The sequence below is a fragment of the Condylura cristata genome, unplaced genomic scaffold, assembly GCF_000260355.1.
Source record: "Condylura cristata isolate star-nosed mole 26May11 unplaced genomic scaffold, ConCri1.0 scaffold00004, whole genome shotgun sequence".
In the NCBI taxonomy this organism is placed as follows: Eukaryota; Metazoa; Chordata; class Mammalia; order Eulipotyphla; family Talpidae; genus Condylura; species Condylura cristata.
In genome coordinates this window covers 40131625-40148641 of record NW_004567105.1, presented here as the reverse complement: position 1 = coordinate 40148641, position 17017 = coordinate 40131625, and the positions used below count along the sequence as shown (strand labels likewise).

General features: G+C 43.3%; 1 protein-coding gene across 2 annotated transcripts in view; it reads left to right on the top strand.

The window, feature by feature from the left end:
* Positions 1–9842: 9842 nt before the first annotated feature.
* UPP1 (uridine phosphorylase 1) overlaps positions 9843–17017 on the top strand; it is a 19291-nt gene continuing 12116 nt past the window's right edge. Inside the window, exons 1-3 of one of the 2 annotated variants that reach the window (XM_004676531.2) lie at positions 9843–10412; positions 12304–12366; positions 15261–15328. In XM_004676531.2, the coding sequence (XP_004676588.1) occupies positions 15282–15328 (47 nt within the window). In that variant the 5' untranslated portion in view covers positions 9843–10412; positions 12304–12366; positions 15261–15281. Of the gene's footprint in view, positions 10413–12227; positions 12367–15260; positions 15329–17017 lie in introns of both variants that reach the window. The other variant, XM_012735047.1, reaches the window with a different exon arrangement.

Genomic DNA, 17017 nt, shown 5'->3' with positions numbered 1-17017 from the left:
GCTGGGTCTAAATTGTTTCTACATCAAAATAACCCATATGCTAAAGTAGTATATTTCGAGGAATCTTGTTCTGAATCTTTTCATGTCTTTGGAGATATCAGACATTTTAGTCTTTCTAATTCTGAGAATCTAATCTCTGATTGGTTCTTTTACTCTGGAGCCTTCCCTGGGGGCACAGCACCATGCAGGTGGGCTATATGACGGGGTTCAAAGGCCCTGCTAACATCTTCCCTACAAGGGGTCGCCTACAATGTTGAGCCTTTCTCTGAAGGCAATGAATAGAGCTCTTAACCTCTCAAAAAGGTATGGCATTTTGGTGAACACCAACTTCCACTATTTTTTTTTTTTTTTTGGTTTTAGCAAAAAACATCTCTTTCACAGAATTCCCTAGGCACAGATTTATAAACATAGAAATTCAGTGCTAAAATGGTGATCCACTGGGAAGATAACCAACTACCTCCTTCTTAAGATCATGCTCTCTCTTTCCACCTTGCCCAGATCACAGTCTGCCATGTCCAATGACACTAGGGTGCCATCTCAGTGGCATCTTCCCCTGTGACCTCCTACTAAAATGGACACACTTCACTTCTTTATGTGGGTTGGAATTGCTTTGCTACAAAATGTCCCTTCTCCATGGACAGCAGCCCATCAGCCTATTGTTAAACCAGATGCCACACTGCCATGGTTCTCAGAAAGGCTCCTACCCACTCACTTTGACATTGGTGGTCACTGTCACTGAAGTATCGCAGTTAAGCCCACAGTCCAGACCTGAGGGACCCTCCCTGGGATCCTGAACTGGAGAGGCAGAACAGCTTAAACCTGGTCTTCCCACCTTGAGCACAGAAGGGTTCAAAGGGGGCCTCTATTGTAGCCTAGGGGCTAAGTCTCAGCATTATCACTGGTGCAACCTGAGTTCCATCCCGGGCCATGGAGCTAAACTGCCCATGGCCCAGCAGACCTCTCTTGTCTCACCTGCTGCTCCCCTCAGCAGTGTACTTCAGTGGAGCCCCCTGTTCTTCTCCTGACTCTGTCTCTGGTGGTTCCCTCCCACCCCTGCACCTCTGACCTATACCTCAGGTCTTTTATGGAAAAAAAAAAAGGAATCAAAAGAATCAAAAGGTCTGCTTAGCACAAGGGAATATGGTGACAGACTATGGGTACCCTGGTGGTGGGAGAACTGTGGTGACCACATCTGAGGGGAGAAACCACATATTGTCCAAAAATTAAATTAAAACCAAGGTTCTGCTCAGAAGGAAGAAACATGGTTTAATGTCTGCTCTCTCCAACTGAAAATTCTTTGTTAATTTTCAACCAAGAATCCACAATTTAATGTGCTCCAGGCCCACCAGTGGGAAATCTCTTTGTCTCTTCCTAGGTTTGCTTCTCGTTTGCTCTTCTCCCCTCCCCCTCCCTCCCCTTTCTTTACCCCGGCCCCTCCTACAAAGGAGAGAGTAAAGAGGACACTTCAAGTTTTCTTTTTGTTCCATATTGCCCAGAACACATAGGCACTTAGGAAGAATATTATGCAGGATATGATTTGGTAGAAGTCAGGCTAATAAAAAATGCTTTGCAACCTACGCAGGATGAAGAGGTAATAACATAATACATTAATCAATGTCCATTGAGCATCAGGCAATTTTTATTTTTTGATTTTTTTTTTTTAAGGTGATACATACCTTTCAATTTCACTTGTTCCTCTTTGAGTGTTGGAATGCAAATACTCTCTTCCCCATATGCAGATAAAGAAACTGAAGCACAGGTTGGGAATTCCCAGAACTGCAAGATCACTATTAGATTAGGTCAAGTCTTTCCGCATGGAAAGTTCCACTCAGTTTCCTCTGATGTGACCCCTGAGGGGTTTGGAGATGATATGTTCTTGCTCTGGACAGTTTATGGAATTTGTATTTTTACCAAGTCCTTGTTTCAAGGAAAAAACATCTTAATAATATTGTAGAATGTACAAGCCTCAGTTGTCTGAGTGTGACTTCATCAACAGATCGCCAGAAATTATCCCTGGAGGCATCACATACCAGTACTACCCATGCCTCACCTCTCTCATGGATCAGTCCTTCAACACTGGGAGAAATACCTGCCTCTCTTAACATATATAAATAAAAACAGAGAGTGAAACAGAATGAAAAAACAGAGGACTATGCCCAGAGAAAGTTATCCTGCTCTTCTCTTCTAGGTTGGTGTTCAGTGGAAGTTAGTAGCAATATAGGCCTATGTTATTAAAAAAAAAAAAAAAAATCTCAAGTAAGCAATTTAACTTTACACCTAGAGCAATTTGAAAAGGAACAACTAAGCCAAAAGTTAGTATAAGAAAGGAAATGTTACAATTAGAACAGAAATAAGTAAAATAGAAACAAAAATAATACAAAAGATTATTCATGAAATATTAATGAAACTAAGAGTTTGTTCCTTGAAAAGATAAACAAAATTGACAATTATTTAGCTAGATTTATGTTATATACTAGAAATAGAGAATTATAATAGAATATTATACATAGAATTAGAAATAAATATGGAAATAAAAAGGAGACATTACAGCTGATAGCGTAGAAATACAAAGGATCATAACAGACTACTAGGAACAGCTACATGACGATAAATTTGATTATCTTGAAGAAATGGGTAATTTTTAGACCATTGTATTTTCCTAAGATTAAATTATGAAAAAATAAACTTGAGCAAGCTAATCACACTTATGGAACATGAAACAGTATCAAAAGTCTCTCCCCAAACAAAGGTAAGGATAAGAAGACTTTAAAAGTGAATTCTACTAATCCTTAAAATAAAGCCTTACATCTGTATCACTCATACTTTAAAAAATTTTAAGAAGAGGAATGCCAATAACAGACACAAATATCTCCCCAAAAGATTATAGACCACTATCTCTAATAAATGTAGATGCAAAAATTCTCAACAAAATACAGAAAAACTGAATTCAGCATTATGTTAAGAGGAACAAACAACAATACCAAATGGAATTTATTGCAGGGATGCCAGGATGGGTTAGCACATGCCAGCCAAGAAGTGTAATGTGTTATGTCAGCAAAAGCAAACACGTACATAGTAGTTATTCTTCCCCCATTTTTTCCTAGTGAGTTTAGCTAGAGGCTTGTCTATTTTACCCAATTTTTTTGTTTAGTTTATCAAATAACAGCTTTTGATTTTATTGATCTTTTGAACTGTCCTTTGGACTTCCATTTCATTTCTAATTTTTATTATTTTCTTCATTCTGCTGGCCTTTAGCCTCATTTGTTCTTTTTTCCTAGCTTCTTGTTATGTTCTATTAGATTATTTATTTGAGCTTTTTTTTTGTTTCTTGATGTTTGCCTGTACCTCCTCTTCATTGTGCTGGCTGAGTCATCAGCCCTATCAGCAGTGTCCTCAACTCCAGACCAGGTTCCTCTCTCCATCTGTCTCCTCTTCAATGTAGAATGAATCTCTTCAGCATCAGCCCTGTGAAAGTTTGTGATGGTCTCTACTAGCCAAGGGATAATCAATTCTACTCCTACTTGAGAGACTCTCTGTCAGAATGACATCCCTCAGGTTCACCGCTCCAAGGTCCACAAGCCATGGGGACCAGCTCTGAAATTGCCTCTTCCAGGGCTTCTTGTGTCTGCTCCCTTTGACACGGTCTGTTCCACTGCTTTCCAGAATCCACAGAGTCTAAATTGCTTCCAGAACCCTATTACTAGGACCCACAATTGCCAACTGTGGTCAGCTTGCTTCCTGGTCCTGTTCTGGAGTTTGTGAAGATCTACTGGGGTCTGCTTTGGTGAGAGCTGCTTCCAGGACCCTTGTAGAGCTCACTGAGTTCTGAGGGGGACCTACTCCTTCCACAGATTGTTCCTGAATGCACCAACCGCTGTGAAGTCCTACTAGGGCAGATTTGCTTCCAAGCCCCATCTAGGCCTCCCTGAGATCTGTTGAAGGTGACCGACACATGGGCTGTTTTGAGGATCCACCCTGGACTTCACCCAGGGCTGCACAGAGGTCTGTACAATATTCCTCAAGGAAATACTGTGTTGTGTCTACTTTCAGTTTCCATTCCAGGGCTGGGAACTCTCTGAGGTTTGCTGAGGATTAGTATGTAAGTGTCTTGCCATTTCTACTCTGCTATTTAAGCGCCATAGCTGCCAGGTCTTCCCTTGCCAGTTTGGGTAGACTACCTGTTTGGCCTGTTCCACTATTTAGCTGTGAATATGTAGAGGATGTGAGTCAGTGAATATGTAGAGGATGTGAGTCTAGAGTCTTCACTCAGCTGCCATTTCCCTTATCCCCTTAAACAGGCATTTAATTCTTATAATTCTTTTAGACTGGAATCCATTATCAGGACACTCATAGTTTCAGTATCTTCTGAGATACCATAGATTGTCTTCTTGCTATTTCTTCACTTGGCAGATGGGCAAGAGAGATTTCTGAAGTCTCTTTAAAAGGGTAGCAATTCCTTTCACTTTTGAGGCTCTATCCTCAAAACCTAATCACCTCCCAAAGTTTCACCTTCTAATATTAGCGCATTGGGGGTTAAGATCTCAATATTTAATTTTGAGATAAAATTTCAGACCATAGAAAATATAATGTACAAAAATTATCTTAAAAAAATTTCACAATTTTCTTGATATAATTCAATTAAAATTGCAGTGAACTTTGGTTGAACTTTAGGGAGGGAGCACTAGCTTGTGACTGCAGAACAGACCAGCAAATACTCTCAGAGATACTCTAACTTTGAGCTCTAAATCAGGAAGGAAGAGAGAACTTGGGTGCAATAAAGAAATACCACATGGACATACCTGAACAGGGGCTTGGGTGTTCAGAGAATGGAAACAAGTGAAAGGAGTGGTATAATTACTCTAGGGAGGATCTGCGTATAGCTTAACTCTCACATAATACTTGTAATTTTTCTAAGCTTCCAGAAAATCAGCAAATTCTTTAGTGCATGCTTCTCTGTCTATTAAATTATAAACTGAATTTTTAAAAAGGAGCTCGATAAAGGGCTCTCAGAGTACTGGCTAGTGCTATATGTGGAGAGCTGCAGGATACACAATTTGGCAAGAAGTTACCAATTATAACACAATTTTGTATCTCCTCTGACATTTGACCTTCTTGAAGCAGGGAAATTATTCCCATCTGATAACTCCAGATGTATTTGAGGAATTTCTAGAAAGTCAACAGCTAGCGTGCAGCATGGACACTGATACCAATGTGATCTCACCTGAAGATAACTCACTGTCCTGAGTCATCTGTATGACAAACTAGAAGCAAAATTGTGTCAGGCATTTGTAAATCATACCTGCAAAACCAGCCCTTGTCAGAAGACAAAGAAATTTCTTATACAATAATGGGTTAGAATGGCAGACAGAGTTGTGTGGAAGCAAGGGAGAAAATGACATTTGGGGGTCCTCATTTGTCCTCTCTACTTGGTGTCCAGCTGGGACAATACACAGAGGTCCTGTGGTTTCCTGTTGAGAAGACCCTTTAGATGACAACTGCATTCTGCTATCAGTAGAACTGGCTTCAGAACAACGTGATGGACAGGGGCATCCTCTCCCAACAATAATTGGAGAAGAACTGTTCATCCAGAGATATTTAGCATCATAGAACATTTAAAGTGGAAACTTGTAATACTTGTGTCCACTGAAATTGCAACAGGAATTGCTTAAAAAGTTATTACCTTAGTATGATAGGCAATAACTTCATGTTTGTTTACATTTCTCTTGAGTGTGAATGGTGCCATGCATTGTCCATATTTGTGTGGATAGATTTTGATAAGTTTCAACTTTTTAATAAGTAGATTTGTATATATATTATGGAAAATGATAAATTAGACTACTATGTATGGTTTTATGCATTCATGACATACCTAAGTTTTTCTAAGTGGCTTTGTCATTCTAAGCTTTTTTTTGTCTATTAGTTTTTCAAATTGCTGCAGATAATTATTTTTTAGTATATTCATTAAAATATCAGCATAAAAGTGGACCCTTTCAGATCAACCCATGCTGTTCAAGGGCCAACAATTCCTAAAGGTGAAGGCTGAAGAACAGGGACACCTCAACTGGTGGCATCATTTCAAGTATTCCAGTGGGAAAACTCTGGAAATACTGTGTGTGACACACTCACCTGTCCTCCCATAAGTGAGGTAGGGGATGCTCTTTCCCTTCTTTCTGTCTCATCAAAGGTTCCTGACCGCCCAATGAGACCAGCTAGCTTTTGAAAAACACTGTTTTAGAAGTTTTTATCCTTTCTCAGTGGTGTTCTAGAAATATGGTTAGCCATTGGCATGGAAAGGGAAAGGCAACTAGCACAAAGAATTGGGGAATTGACACAAGCTATGCAATTTCTATCGACTGACAAATTCCGGATAGAAAAGGAAAAGCTCTGAAAAATAAGAATTTCCACTCTAGCTCATGTTATGACCTCCCTTTTTTTTTTGTATAATCATCAAAATATTCTCAGCAACCATCAGTTTTCAATTGGATTGCCTTAGTCTCATAAGATGCTGCCAGGCCCAGGCAAGCAAGCGCTGCCCCAGTACGGGCAAAAATAATATTACAACTTGAAGTCAAAAATAATATTACAACTGGTTAATTAATAAAAGCAATTGGCTTATAACAGAATCAATATTGTAAAACAGGGCAGTACTAGAATATGTTAAAAAATAATCAGAGTTCTTCTACTGCCTGGATGAGAACCCAAATCTTATCACTCTACTCTCTTACTTAAGCTTTTTATTGCTCAGTCTTTAAAAGAGGAATCTTACTATCTCCCTTAGTGATATCTACAAGAAAACTTCTCCAACCTGGCCCTCGACTTTACTTTACCCTCTTTTACAACTTCACCTTGGTCCGTGACCTCACTTTATCATGTTTCACATCTTCAGCCCAGCCTCCACCTTAGTCCTGGACTTGACTTTACCCTCTAAGATGTCTCAGTGAGATTGAAGATCATTCAGTAGCATGTAAGGTTCAAAGGGACTTTATTTTAGCCAATCATCACTGTGGTAAATATAACAATGTTAGCCTTAAATTTTATGAATTTATGTACCTATCTTAACTTTAATAGATTGGTTTTAAGAATAATAAATGTTACAATGTCAGCTGAATGTTAATATGATCCCAAACTGTTCTTAGATAAAAAGATGATTATAATCTCTCAGCCCAGTTCATGTGCTGATGTCATCCCACTGCTTACTCGTAATGTATAAAATAAACTGCTGAGAGCAGAACAGGAAGGCTTGCACCCAACTCTGATTCCATATCTTCCTCGCACCCGCTCCCCTTTTTTCCTCTTTTAGGAATCTCTGCTCGCTGACTCAGCTCCCACCTTAACACCCTGCCTGTTCTGCGCCCCCCCCCCACCTCTCCCAACAATCCATGATTGGGACTAGGGCTGAAGAAAGGAATAGATATCGATCTAGTAATTTTTTAAAATAAGATTTATTTATTTATTTATGCATAAAGAACTGGGTACAGGCCACAGGCATAGGTGCAGTAAGAGGATTCACCAGAGACAGAGTGGTGAGCAGAACTGGCAGATCAACAAAGTACACTACTGAGGGGAGCAGCAGGAGGGTTAGGAGAGGTCTGCCATGTCATGTTGATCTCCTCGGGGGCCGGGATTGAACTCATTCTGAAGTGGCTTTAGCTTCTTCGTGCTGTGCTTTAACCCGCTGTACCACCAGGGAGGGCCCATTTTTATTTATTTTTTATATATTTATATTTTTTATATTTTTGCATCATTGTTCATTTTTGTACAATGTTTGATTTCCCCTCTCAAGTGTTGTCCCCATAAAATTACCACCACCAAGATACCTGTGCAACATCACCATAGACTGAAAGGACTAGATAGCGTTAAGACAGTTTTAGCTTCAGGAGAATTTCAAGTAGTTTGGAGTCACTCCTGGGTGTGTGAGCTCAACAAGAGAGGGTATCACTCCGGCTGCAGTGGCTGCAATAGCTTCACAGTGTTGTGCTTGGGTCAGTCTTTGACTCTCCTGGGAACAGATTCTTGGGCTTTCCCTTGACTACTGGTGAACTTCCAGGACAAGGAAGATCCCAGAAACAGTTTCCAAAGGAGAAACTGAAGCCCTAGAGACGAAGGGGGCCACAGCTGACATGGCCTAGCCCCCATTCATAGCTCTCCACAGGCCAGTATCTTAGAGGGCAGGTAGAGAGGCACTACTGAACCTCCAAACCTGCCTGCTCTAAATAGGTTCTGCCATCCGCCGCATCAAGACAAGTCATAATGTTACAGGGCACCCCAATGTGAATTGGGTTGCCTGTCTGTGGGTCTTCACCCGTGCGCTTACGATTCAATCGTATTATGGACACACTTCAAAAGGTTAAATAATGGATTTATTTATAAGGAGAAAGGTAAAGGGATAACCCAGGGAAAGAGGGAGAGAAACACAGGTTAACTAGGATGTCCTACCAGTTCTGCTGACGTGGACTCCACCGGCACGCTGAAAACCGATTGAGCGCCAAAACGATCAGCTGCGAACCACCAGGCCAAGAGACCCCCAGAGCCCACGTGTCCGGTTTTATCCCCACCTGGCTGCTCAGCTCCGCCCTCACGTCCCTGCGTGCTTCTCCTTGGTACTGATGGGATTTGGAGTTCCAGCATCGAGTGGGGGCGGAGTCCGAGAAACCTGTATCTGTTACAATAAGAGCTTTAATGGAAAGGAACTTTAATACAATTGTTACAGGACAAACTCTGTTATATGACAGGGAGAGAGGGAAAACCCTGAAGCCCAAAACCTGCCTGCTCTAAGTGGGTTCTGCCATCTGCCGCAACAAGACAAAACATATATAACTTTAATGAAAAGGGACTTTAATACAGTGAATATACAATACGGAACACAAAGAATATAACTTCTAAGTCAAACACCTGAAGTTACCCATCCTCTCGTGGGCAAAAGTCCACCCAGAAGGGATTGGCCCAAAGCAAGGCCTGAAAGCCAGACACAAGACTAAAGCTCCTTCTGGCCAGGACCCATGGAAAAGGGTCAGAAATGGCCAGACAAATCTGGGAGGAAAAGAACAAAATCAAAATCAATATAAACACTGCCATAGTCACCTCCCTACAGGTATCTCACCCACATCTGCCTTAACCAGTCCAGGGTCAGGAAACAAGCACGGTTTCTTCACATGCTTGCTGCCCCATGTGGCTTCCTCAGGTCTCCTCCTTGTTCTCCATCTGGCTTCCTTCCCTTCTTCTCTCCTTCTTCCTTTCTTCTCTCTGCTCAGCTCCACCCTCCTTCTGGGTGGGGCAGGGAATCTGGAACTTCCCCTTTTCCTGGGACCACCCTGTTACACAATGAGTGTGTAAAACGGAAAAGAAAAAGAATATAGTTTCTAAATCAAACATCCAAAGTTACCCATCCCCTCGTGGGTAAAAGTTCACCCAAAAGGGATTGGCCCAAAGCAAGGTCTGAAAACCTTCCACAAGCCTAAAGCATCTTTTAGCTGGGAGCAGAAAAAAGAATCAGAAATGGCCAGATAAGTCTGGGAGGAAAAGAGCAAAATCAAGATCAAGATAAACGACTCCATAGTGAACCTCCCCACCGGTCTCTCACCCACATCTGTTTCAACCAGTCCAGGACCAAGAAGAAGCAAGAATAGTTTTCTTCACATGTCTCTCTGCTCCATGTGTCACACTCAGGTCACCTGGCTTCATCCTGCTCCCTTCATCTTCAATCTCCTTTCTAGATTCCTCTTCTCTGCTCAGCTCCAGGCTCCTTCTGGGTGGGGTAGGGAACCTGGAACTTCCCCTTTTCCTGGAGACTCCCCTGTTACAGTTCCACATTATTATTCTTTCTGGCATAGTTTCTATGTCTGCCCCTCTATGTCACTAGGGGACCATCCCAGGCTTCTGCACTAGCAGTATTGACCGTGGGTGATCAGTCTTTTTCAGCCAAGTCTCCTCAGCTGTCTGACTAGAGAATACTTACTATAGTAAGAGATACAAGTAGCTGGCCAACTTATCAGCAGGGCTCCTACACTCCAGAGGAAGAAACAGAGACCTGGGAGGTGCGGGTGGAATCTTCCCGGACTTGTTGGGGGTGTGGGGGGTGGGACCAGGGCGTGGAAGCTAAGGAAGCTGGAGGCGGGGTTGCGGGCGCGGTCAGAAAGCTGGCCCAGGGGCAGGACTGACAGGGCGGATGCTAGGCTGTGTCCCCTGGGGCGGGACTCAGCACGCAGTCTTTGATCCAAGATTCACTTGAAACTGGCCGGTGCGCAGCCCCTGGTCCCGCGTCTGCTGGCCTCCCAGGATCAGCCCTTCCTCTGACCCAGGTCGAACGCTTAGCCACCAGCGACGCTGCACCCGGATGGCGCAGCGAGTGTAGCAGATCCCAGTACCTGCGAGTGGTCAGCGGTCGGAGTTCTTCGGGAACCATTTGCCCGCGGGTGAGGTGACCTTGGTTAGGGTAGAAAGGATGGAAAGGACGTTGGGGGGTACGCAGGATGCACTGGGAAGAGCGTGCGCTGAATCGGTGCTCAGGAGAGTGAACTCGCCGAGAGTGCGCGGGGTATCTCGGCCAGCAGGATGCATGAGCGGGGTTTCACAGTGTGGGGGGAGCGGACTAGCCCGGGCTGTGCACGCAGGGATTGTAGGCGGAGTGAAACTTTCGCTGAGAGCCCCGCCAAGGGGGATGCGCCGCAAGGGTACGCTGGGAAGGGTGCTGGGATCTGCGTTTCCCAGGGCCTGCCTTGGCCAGCCTCTCCCTCGTCCTGGGCCTGCCTCATTTCCTGATCCTCCCGGGTGGTCCCTGTGTACTGCCGAATGTGTCGGGCTCCGGATCCACTTGGTGGAGACGACTGAGGTGGAGTTGGAATCCTACAGGCAGAGCTCTTGTACAGCGCTCATGAGCCCTCCTCTGCGCAGGGAACCTGGCGGGAAGGCGGTGGGAATTGAGACCCAATCCCCCTTTTAATGGTGGAAATAAAATTACATTTTGGATGTAACTGTTACTCAAAGCTCCATCGTTCAAATGCACTCGTGCATTTATTGAGCAAGCATTTAACACTTTGGATTTGGTCTGATAACTCAAAATAGGAGCTTTATAGTCATAAATTATACGACACAAATGCGATTTGGCGGGGGCGTGGTGCCTTTTACAATTCTGTATAAAGTAAGCTGTGTGGGTTTTTTTTTTTTTTTAAACCTGGAAAGCCACTGAGGGAAGCTCCTTCAGCCCCACCTACTTTCTGCAGGTGTTCTCTGGCAGGTGAGGGTTGGGCCAGGTGATTCAAGATAACCATGGGGTCTCAGGTCACTGGTCAGACTTCCTGCCCCACCTGCCTCACGTCTGGCACTTTCTTGTGACACTGTTACTGGAAAACACATTCTGAAATCCTGTACACCCTTTACATTTCCTGTAAAACGACTGGGATTGCCTTTAGGGGTTACTTACTTCTAAGACTTTAAGTACTGATGGGCAGTGAATGGATTTTGGTTAAGATTAGCTTTTCCTTATTTTGGCTTTTGTCAAAGTGGAATTTTTGTTGTCTTTACTGATCATAGAATCAGTGAGAGCTCACTGTGAAAAAAAAACTAACAAAATGTGTAACAGAAAGTGAAACTTTCATTTTTTCCTACATTGTAAATTTATAAAGGAAAGCAAAACTTTTAGTATTTCTCCTTCTTTCTCTGGGTAGACAATGACGAGTGAGCTGAGTCATGACCAAGTCTGGTAAGTTGTTTGTACACAGCCATACAGGAAACAGAGAGGAAGCTGGACTGGGCAGCCGGGTCCCAGAGGAACCATGTCTGCAGAAGCTGGTGGTCCCATTTTATAGCACGAAGCATGGCTTCTCAGGAAACCCACTCTACATCTTATATGTTGGAGGGAACATGTCCAGAATATGCAATAGCTTCAATTCAGTAGAACAATTTTAATGCAGTTGTCAAAAAAAAAAAAATCCCCTAATTCTACACATGCCCTCCTATGAATGAACTCTTCTAATGAGCAGTGCTTTACTGTCTCCATGGTGTTGTCCTCAGTGTACAGAACCCAGATCCTTTTCTTTAGCCAGGTTCTAAGACCAGGCAAGGGGCTTTTGTAAGGGTTTTACATTGTGGCCTGGAATTGGCAATAGAAACCTAGGTTCTGGAATTCAAAATCCTCTCCTTTTCCATACTAAACCTTAGTTGCTAGACTTCTGCCTCTGTATTGAAGGGACTACAGTATTTACTAGACATATTTATTGATTCTTCTGAAGGTGGAAACAGTTTCGGCATAACCTTGTTCCTGGATTATTACTTCATTCTGATTCATCAGCTGGTCTCCTTTCACAGAGTGAATACGTGCTTCCCACTGCTGCCAGCTTAGTTTGGAGTTTGGAAAAGAACCAGGTCCAGGTGAGTAACTCTCCTGCTCATGAGGGTAGGGTGTATTGGATATTGGTTCCCACTCTGTTTCAGTTGGTAAAAAGGAAAAGACAAAGACATTGAGAGGTAAGCAACTTTCTTTCCTCTTTGGCATTTCAGTGGGTGGGAGAGGTGAACACAGAATTTATTCTTTACTCCCTGGTTCTTTTGAGAGTGAAATGAAACTCTGATAATTATGCAAAGATTCCAGGTAAATCTGCCTTCCTGGTCACCTAAAAGCACCCCAGTTTATTTAGCTAAAAGCACCCCAGTTTATTTAGTAAAAAATTTCCAAAAGTCTACCTTTTACTGTGCATGAAGTTAGTAGGGCAGGGATGTGGAGAAGGGTCAATCTTGGGTAGCTTGATGGCCTGGGGGGCAAACCTGTAGGCCCTGGGAGTGTGTGGGCAGGGAGCAGGTGCAGAGTGGACTCAAGAAGGAGCCTGATGTCTAGAGGGAAGCAGGAACTGGCCAAGGCAATGGTTTTTCTGGTTCAGATGCAAGAAAAGCACAAGGTCTATAGAGAAACACTCTGCAATGTCAGACAAGCTGTTTATATATTGCTTTTCTGGAAAATAGGGTTTGGATTCTCTATGAGAAACTTTTAGGGAGTATGCTATGATTCAACTGTTGCCTAAGGGAAGGTGCCTCAAATTCTCTTTGAGCTCCTGTCCACCAGCTCCCCAGCCCCCCCTAGGAAAAAAGCACCCTAGAGCTTTCAGATCCATTGGGGAGGTTGCTGTGAGCATGTACTCTTTCACAGGGAACATGGCCTGCCAGACAAAAACTGCTGGAACTTGGGCCTCAATTCTGCATGTCCCCAATTCCCTTCTTCCCTCAGGAAAAATGGAAGGCCAAGAAGGCGGGTGTAGATTGGCTGCACACAAAGAATCGCTCCCGCTGCCCATGATTGGCAAGACTAGGAGAGATGGAAATCCATCTGACAGATAGAAGCCAGACTTCTCAGTCTCTGGGCTATCTGTTTGATGGGTGCTGGCAAGGCCTAGAATAATGACCTGAGATTCTGATCTCCAATTATGGTTTTGATCATGTGGAGATTTTTCTATTACCAGTTCTCTAATACCTTCTGGGTGTCCTATAGTTCAGCTCAACTCAGATACTATCTAGAGATAAAGTCAAATCTCACAGGATAAGAGTTCAATCCCTTGTCCTGTACACCACTCCCATGCCAGGTACAAGTGCAGGTTGTCATTTATACTTCTGACCAGCAACCTCTCGGTGAGAGGTTTCAATGACCTTCTCCTTGGGTTTTATTAATTTTATAGAGCTGATCACAGAGCACAGAGGAACATTTCCCTCACTAGATTACCGGTTTATTACAAGAAGACATAACTCAGGAAGAGCCAGTGGGAAGAGCTGCACAGCACAGGATGTGGGGAAAGGTTCTGGAAGACCCCATGCCATTTCTGGGGGTGCCATTCTTCTCTGAATCTCTGTGTGTTCAGCAGCCTGCAAGCTCCCAGAAAGCTGTCCTTCTTGGGTTTTATGGAGTCTTCATTTGCAAGCTTGGTTGATTAAATCACCCAGCATTGGCTGCCATTGTTTCAACCTCCAGTCTCTTTCGCTTCCCTGGAGGTTGGACTGAAAAATTCCAACCCTCTAAACAGAGTTGGGTCTCCTAGCAACTACCTCCCACCTTTAAGTGAGGAGTAAAGCCATTTGCCTTTAACACACAAAAAGACAACTTTGTTGCTAGCACCAACTGGGAAATTCCAAGGGTTTTCCAAGCCCTGCCAGAAACCTGTAAAGAGATCAAGTATATATTTAATCACAGTAGTACAGACTTGGAGTAGTTGACCTTCTTGCCCACCAGCTCTTCTCTACTTCCTCTTGCCTGTGCTTGACCTGTGACCCTTGATGGTTCAGGGTGAAGGATGGTACTTAAAATTCACTCTCTTTCTCAACTCCTCTTTGCTGAACTGAGTGGTTGGCATCCTTCAAACAGGAAGGGCAAAGCCAGGGAGAGACAAGGCAGCCACTACAGGATAGTTTTGCTCCAGATCCAACTATTAAAATCTGTTTTTCAGGATTTTCAAAGAATAGTCAGTGTATTAACTGTGGTGACAACAGTTATAAATCCCTTTCTCTTGAGAGGGACCTTTGGAGTTTTAGTTTAGTGGACTGTTAGTTTCTCAATCAGTGGGTGGGGAGACACGAAGTCAAGAACACAGCTGGCTTCATGGCATGGATTCCACTTATTGTCTTCATCACTTCTGAGTTAGCCTGGCTACACTTCCCTATCTCCAAAGTGGTACAGTGCTGGTCCTGAAAAGCTAGTGAGGGAACTGGGAACTGTGAGGCCATGTGCTGGGGAATCATGGCTTTGTGAATGGAGCTCACCCCCTGAATATGCAGGGGCTGAACATGTCAACCCTTCACAAGGGACATGATCTTGTGGATTTTCTAATTCCTGAGCCTCAGTTTCATGGTGGCAGTGTGAGGGAGGAAGTGCTTTTCCCCTCTCTGATTTGGAGTGCCATCAGAGCATATCTCTGAGAGCTGGTGCCTTTGCCCTGATCCCTCCCTTGCCAGGAGTTTTGAGGCTGGAGAGGTAGTTCAGATTCTAGAAAGGTGAGTCAGAGACAACAAGGTGCTGTTTTGTGGTGTAATGGCCATTTTTGTTGAGGAACTGGTAAGCACCGATCTTGACCAGATTCTGAGATACCAGTGTACTTTGTCTTTGGCAAATATCTGCTCCCTCCCCTGAAATTAGCCACCCTTAAGTCATAAATAAACACGTGTGGTGTCAATAATCCACTTGATTGTGCTGCTCTTTCCAGATTGGGGTGTGTGGCTTTGCTGATTGCCCCTGTGATCTTGGTTCCTTTTGGGGGGATTCACTTGTCTGTGTTGTTTTCTCCCAGGGTCCTGCCTCTGTTGATAGAATGGCATCCACGGTGACAGAAAGAGAGGATCTTGAAAATCACCACAAGTAAGGCTTCCCCTAATGCATACCCAGTTGGGATGACTTGAGTTTATTGTGCTTATTTTGTGCTAAGGGCTGAAGTCTAATAACACATTTAATTATTGGAACAGAGGTTGAGGTTTGGAGGGTCAAGCTCTGTAGACTCCATAGTTTAGACAGGTGTGGGGTGGTAGGTAATGTTTCTCTCCATGTTGAGAAACTCCTTGGCTGCTGCCCTGGGCCTCTTAGCTCTTGGGATGTGTAGTCTTGGGAGACCTCAGTCTCCTCTCTGTGTCCATGGGGTTCAGTTTATGCATGATGACTCTCCTGAAACATTCCCCCAGCTTTCTTTTGATTTTGCATCTTAAATACTTTTCTTATTTCTTTGTAGTTTTTCATAATTTCATTTTGTGCTTGTTAAGATCCACTTTTATGTTTACTTGGGAATTTTTTGAAAAACAAGAATGCATCTTAATCCCAATTCCTACATGAGTTTTAAATCTACTTTTTTTTAAAAAAAATATTTCTTTGCTTGTCTAGTGCAGCTGGTATTATGGAGACTCTCCTTCAGTGGACTCCCCCAGTTCTGGTGACCTCTGAACCTGGTAACAACCAGGATTGTGTAGTTTTGGGCATTGACACATGGACTCTTCCTCAGTTCATTCTTAGGAAGTTTCCCAGGGATTCCTCTGACCTTCTGGACCCTCTGGAGACTCATGCAGTGATTACATGTCCTGGTCATAATTCTAAATGGATACCTGTCCTAGCTCCTCCAGAACCTTGCAGGTTCTGAGGTCTGTTTTCACACTTTAGATACTCTAGTTATCACCTGCAGAGATAACTTTTATTGGAGTAATGGTGTCCCTGGCATTTTCTGTGATTGACAAAAATGAAGAGTCTATAATATCTGAGGATCTCCCCAACAGGCTGAGGACCTTGGGGGACTGGTGGAGGGTTGTGGTTGGAATGAAGTTTGGAGAAGGATGGGCTGATGATGGCATGTCATGTATATGACTTAACTAGAGAGTGGTCCCTTCCCTTTATTTAGGAATTTCTTTCCTTTCCTGTAGTAGTTTCACTGTCAGCTACTGACTTGTCACAGTCTCTCTGTGGTGTTAAGAGGTCTGAAGACTGGCTCATGACTGCAGCTTGTAAACAAAGAACTGTCTGTGAAATTTAGAAATGGGCATTTAGAAGGAAGCTCTTTCTTACAGTGTTTATGAATTTTAAATGAATGGCTACATCTTAGCTGTTAACAATATCATTCCCACCACAAAGCCCAGTGACTTCATTTTACTAATCTGTGTGTTCCTATGGTTTATGTGGAATTGGTACTAGATTAAATTGAGGTTCCTTAATTTCTCTCTTTTCATTCTCTTCTTGTTCCCTCAAGTACCTGGCCCAGGCATTGGACCAGTATGTGAAATGATAGGTAGTGTTCCTCTCCATGTTGAGAAATTCCTGGGATGTGAAGTTAGCTTTTAATTATCACCTAATATGTTCCTTTTACATAGTAGGTTTTTTATAATTTATAATTTTTTAAAAAAGATTTATTTATTTATTCGTACAGAACTGGGGTACAGGCCAGAGATGCGGAGGGTAAGAGGATTCACCAGCGACAGAGTGGGGAGCAGAACAGGCAGATCAACGAAGTACAGTGCTGAGGGGAGCAGCGGGCAGGCCAGGAGAAGTCTGCCACGCCATGTGGATCTCCTC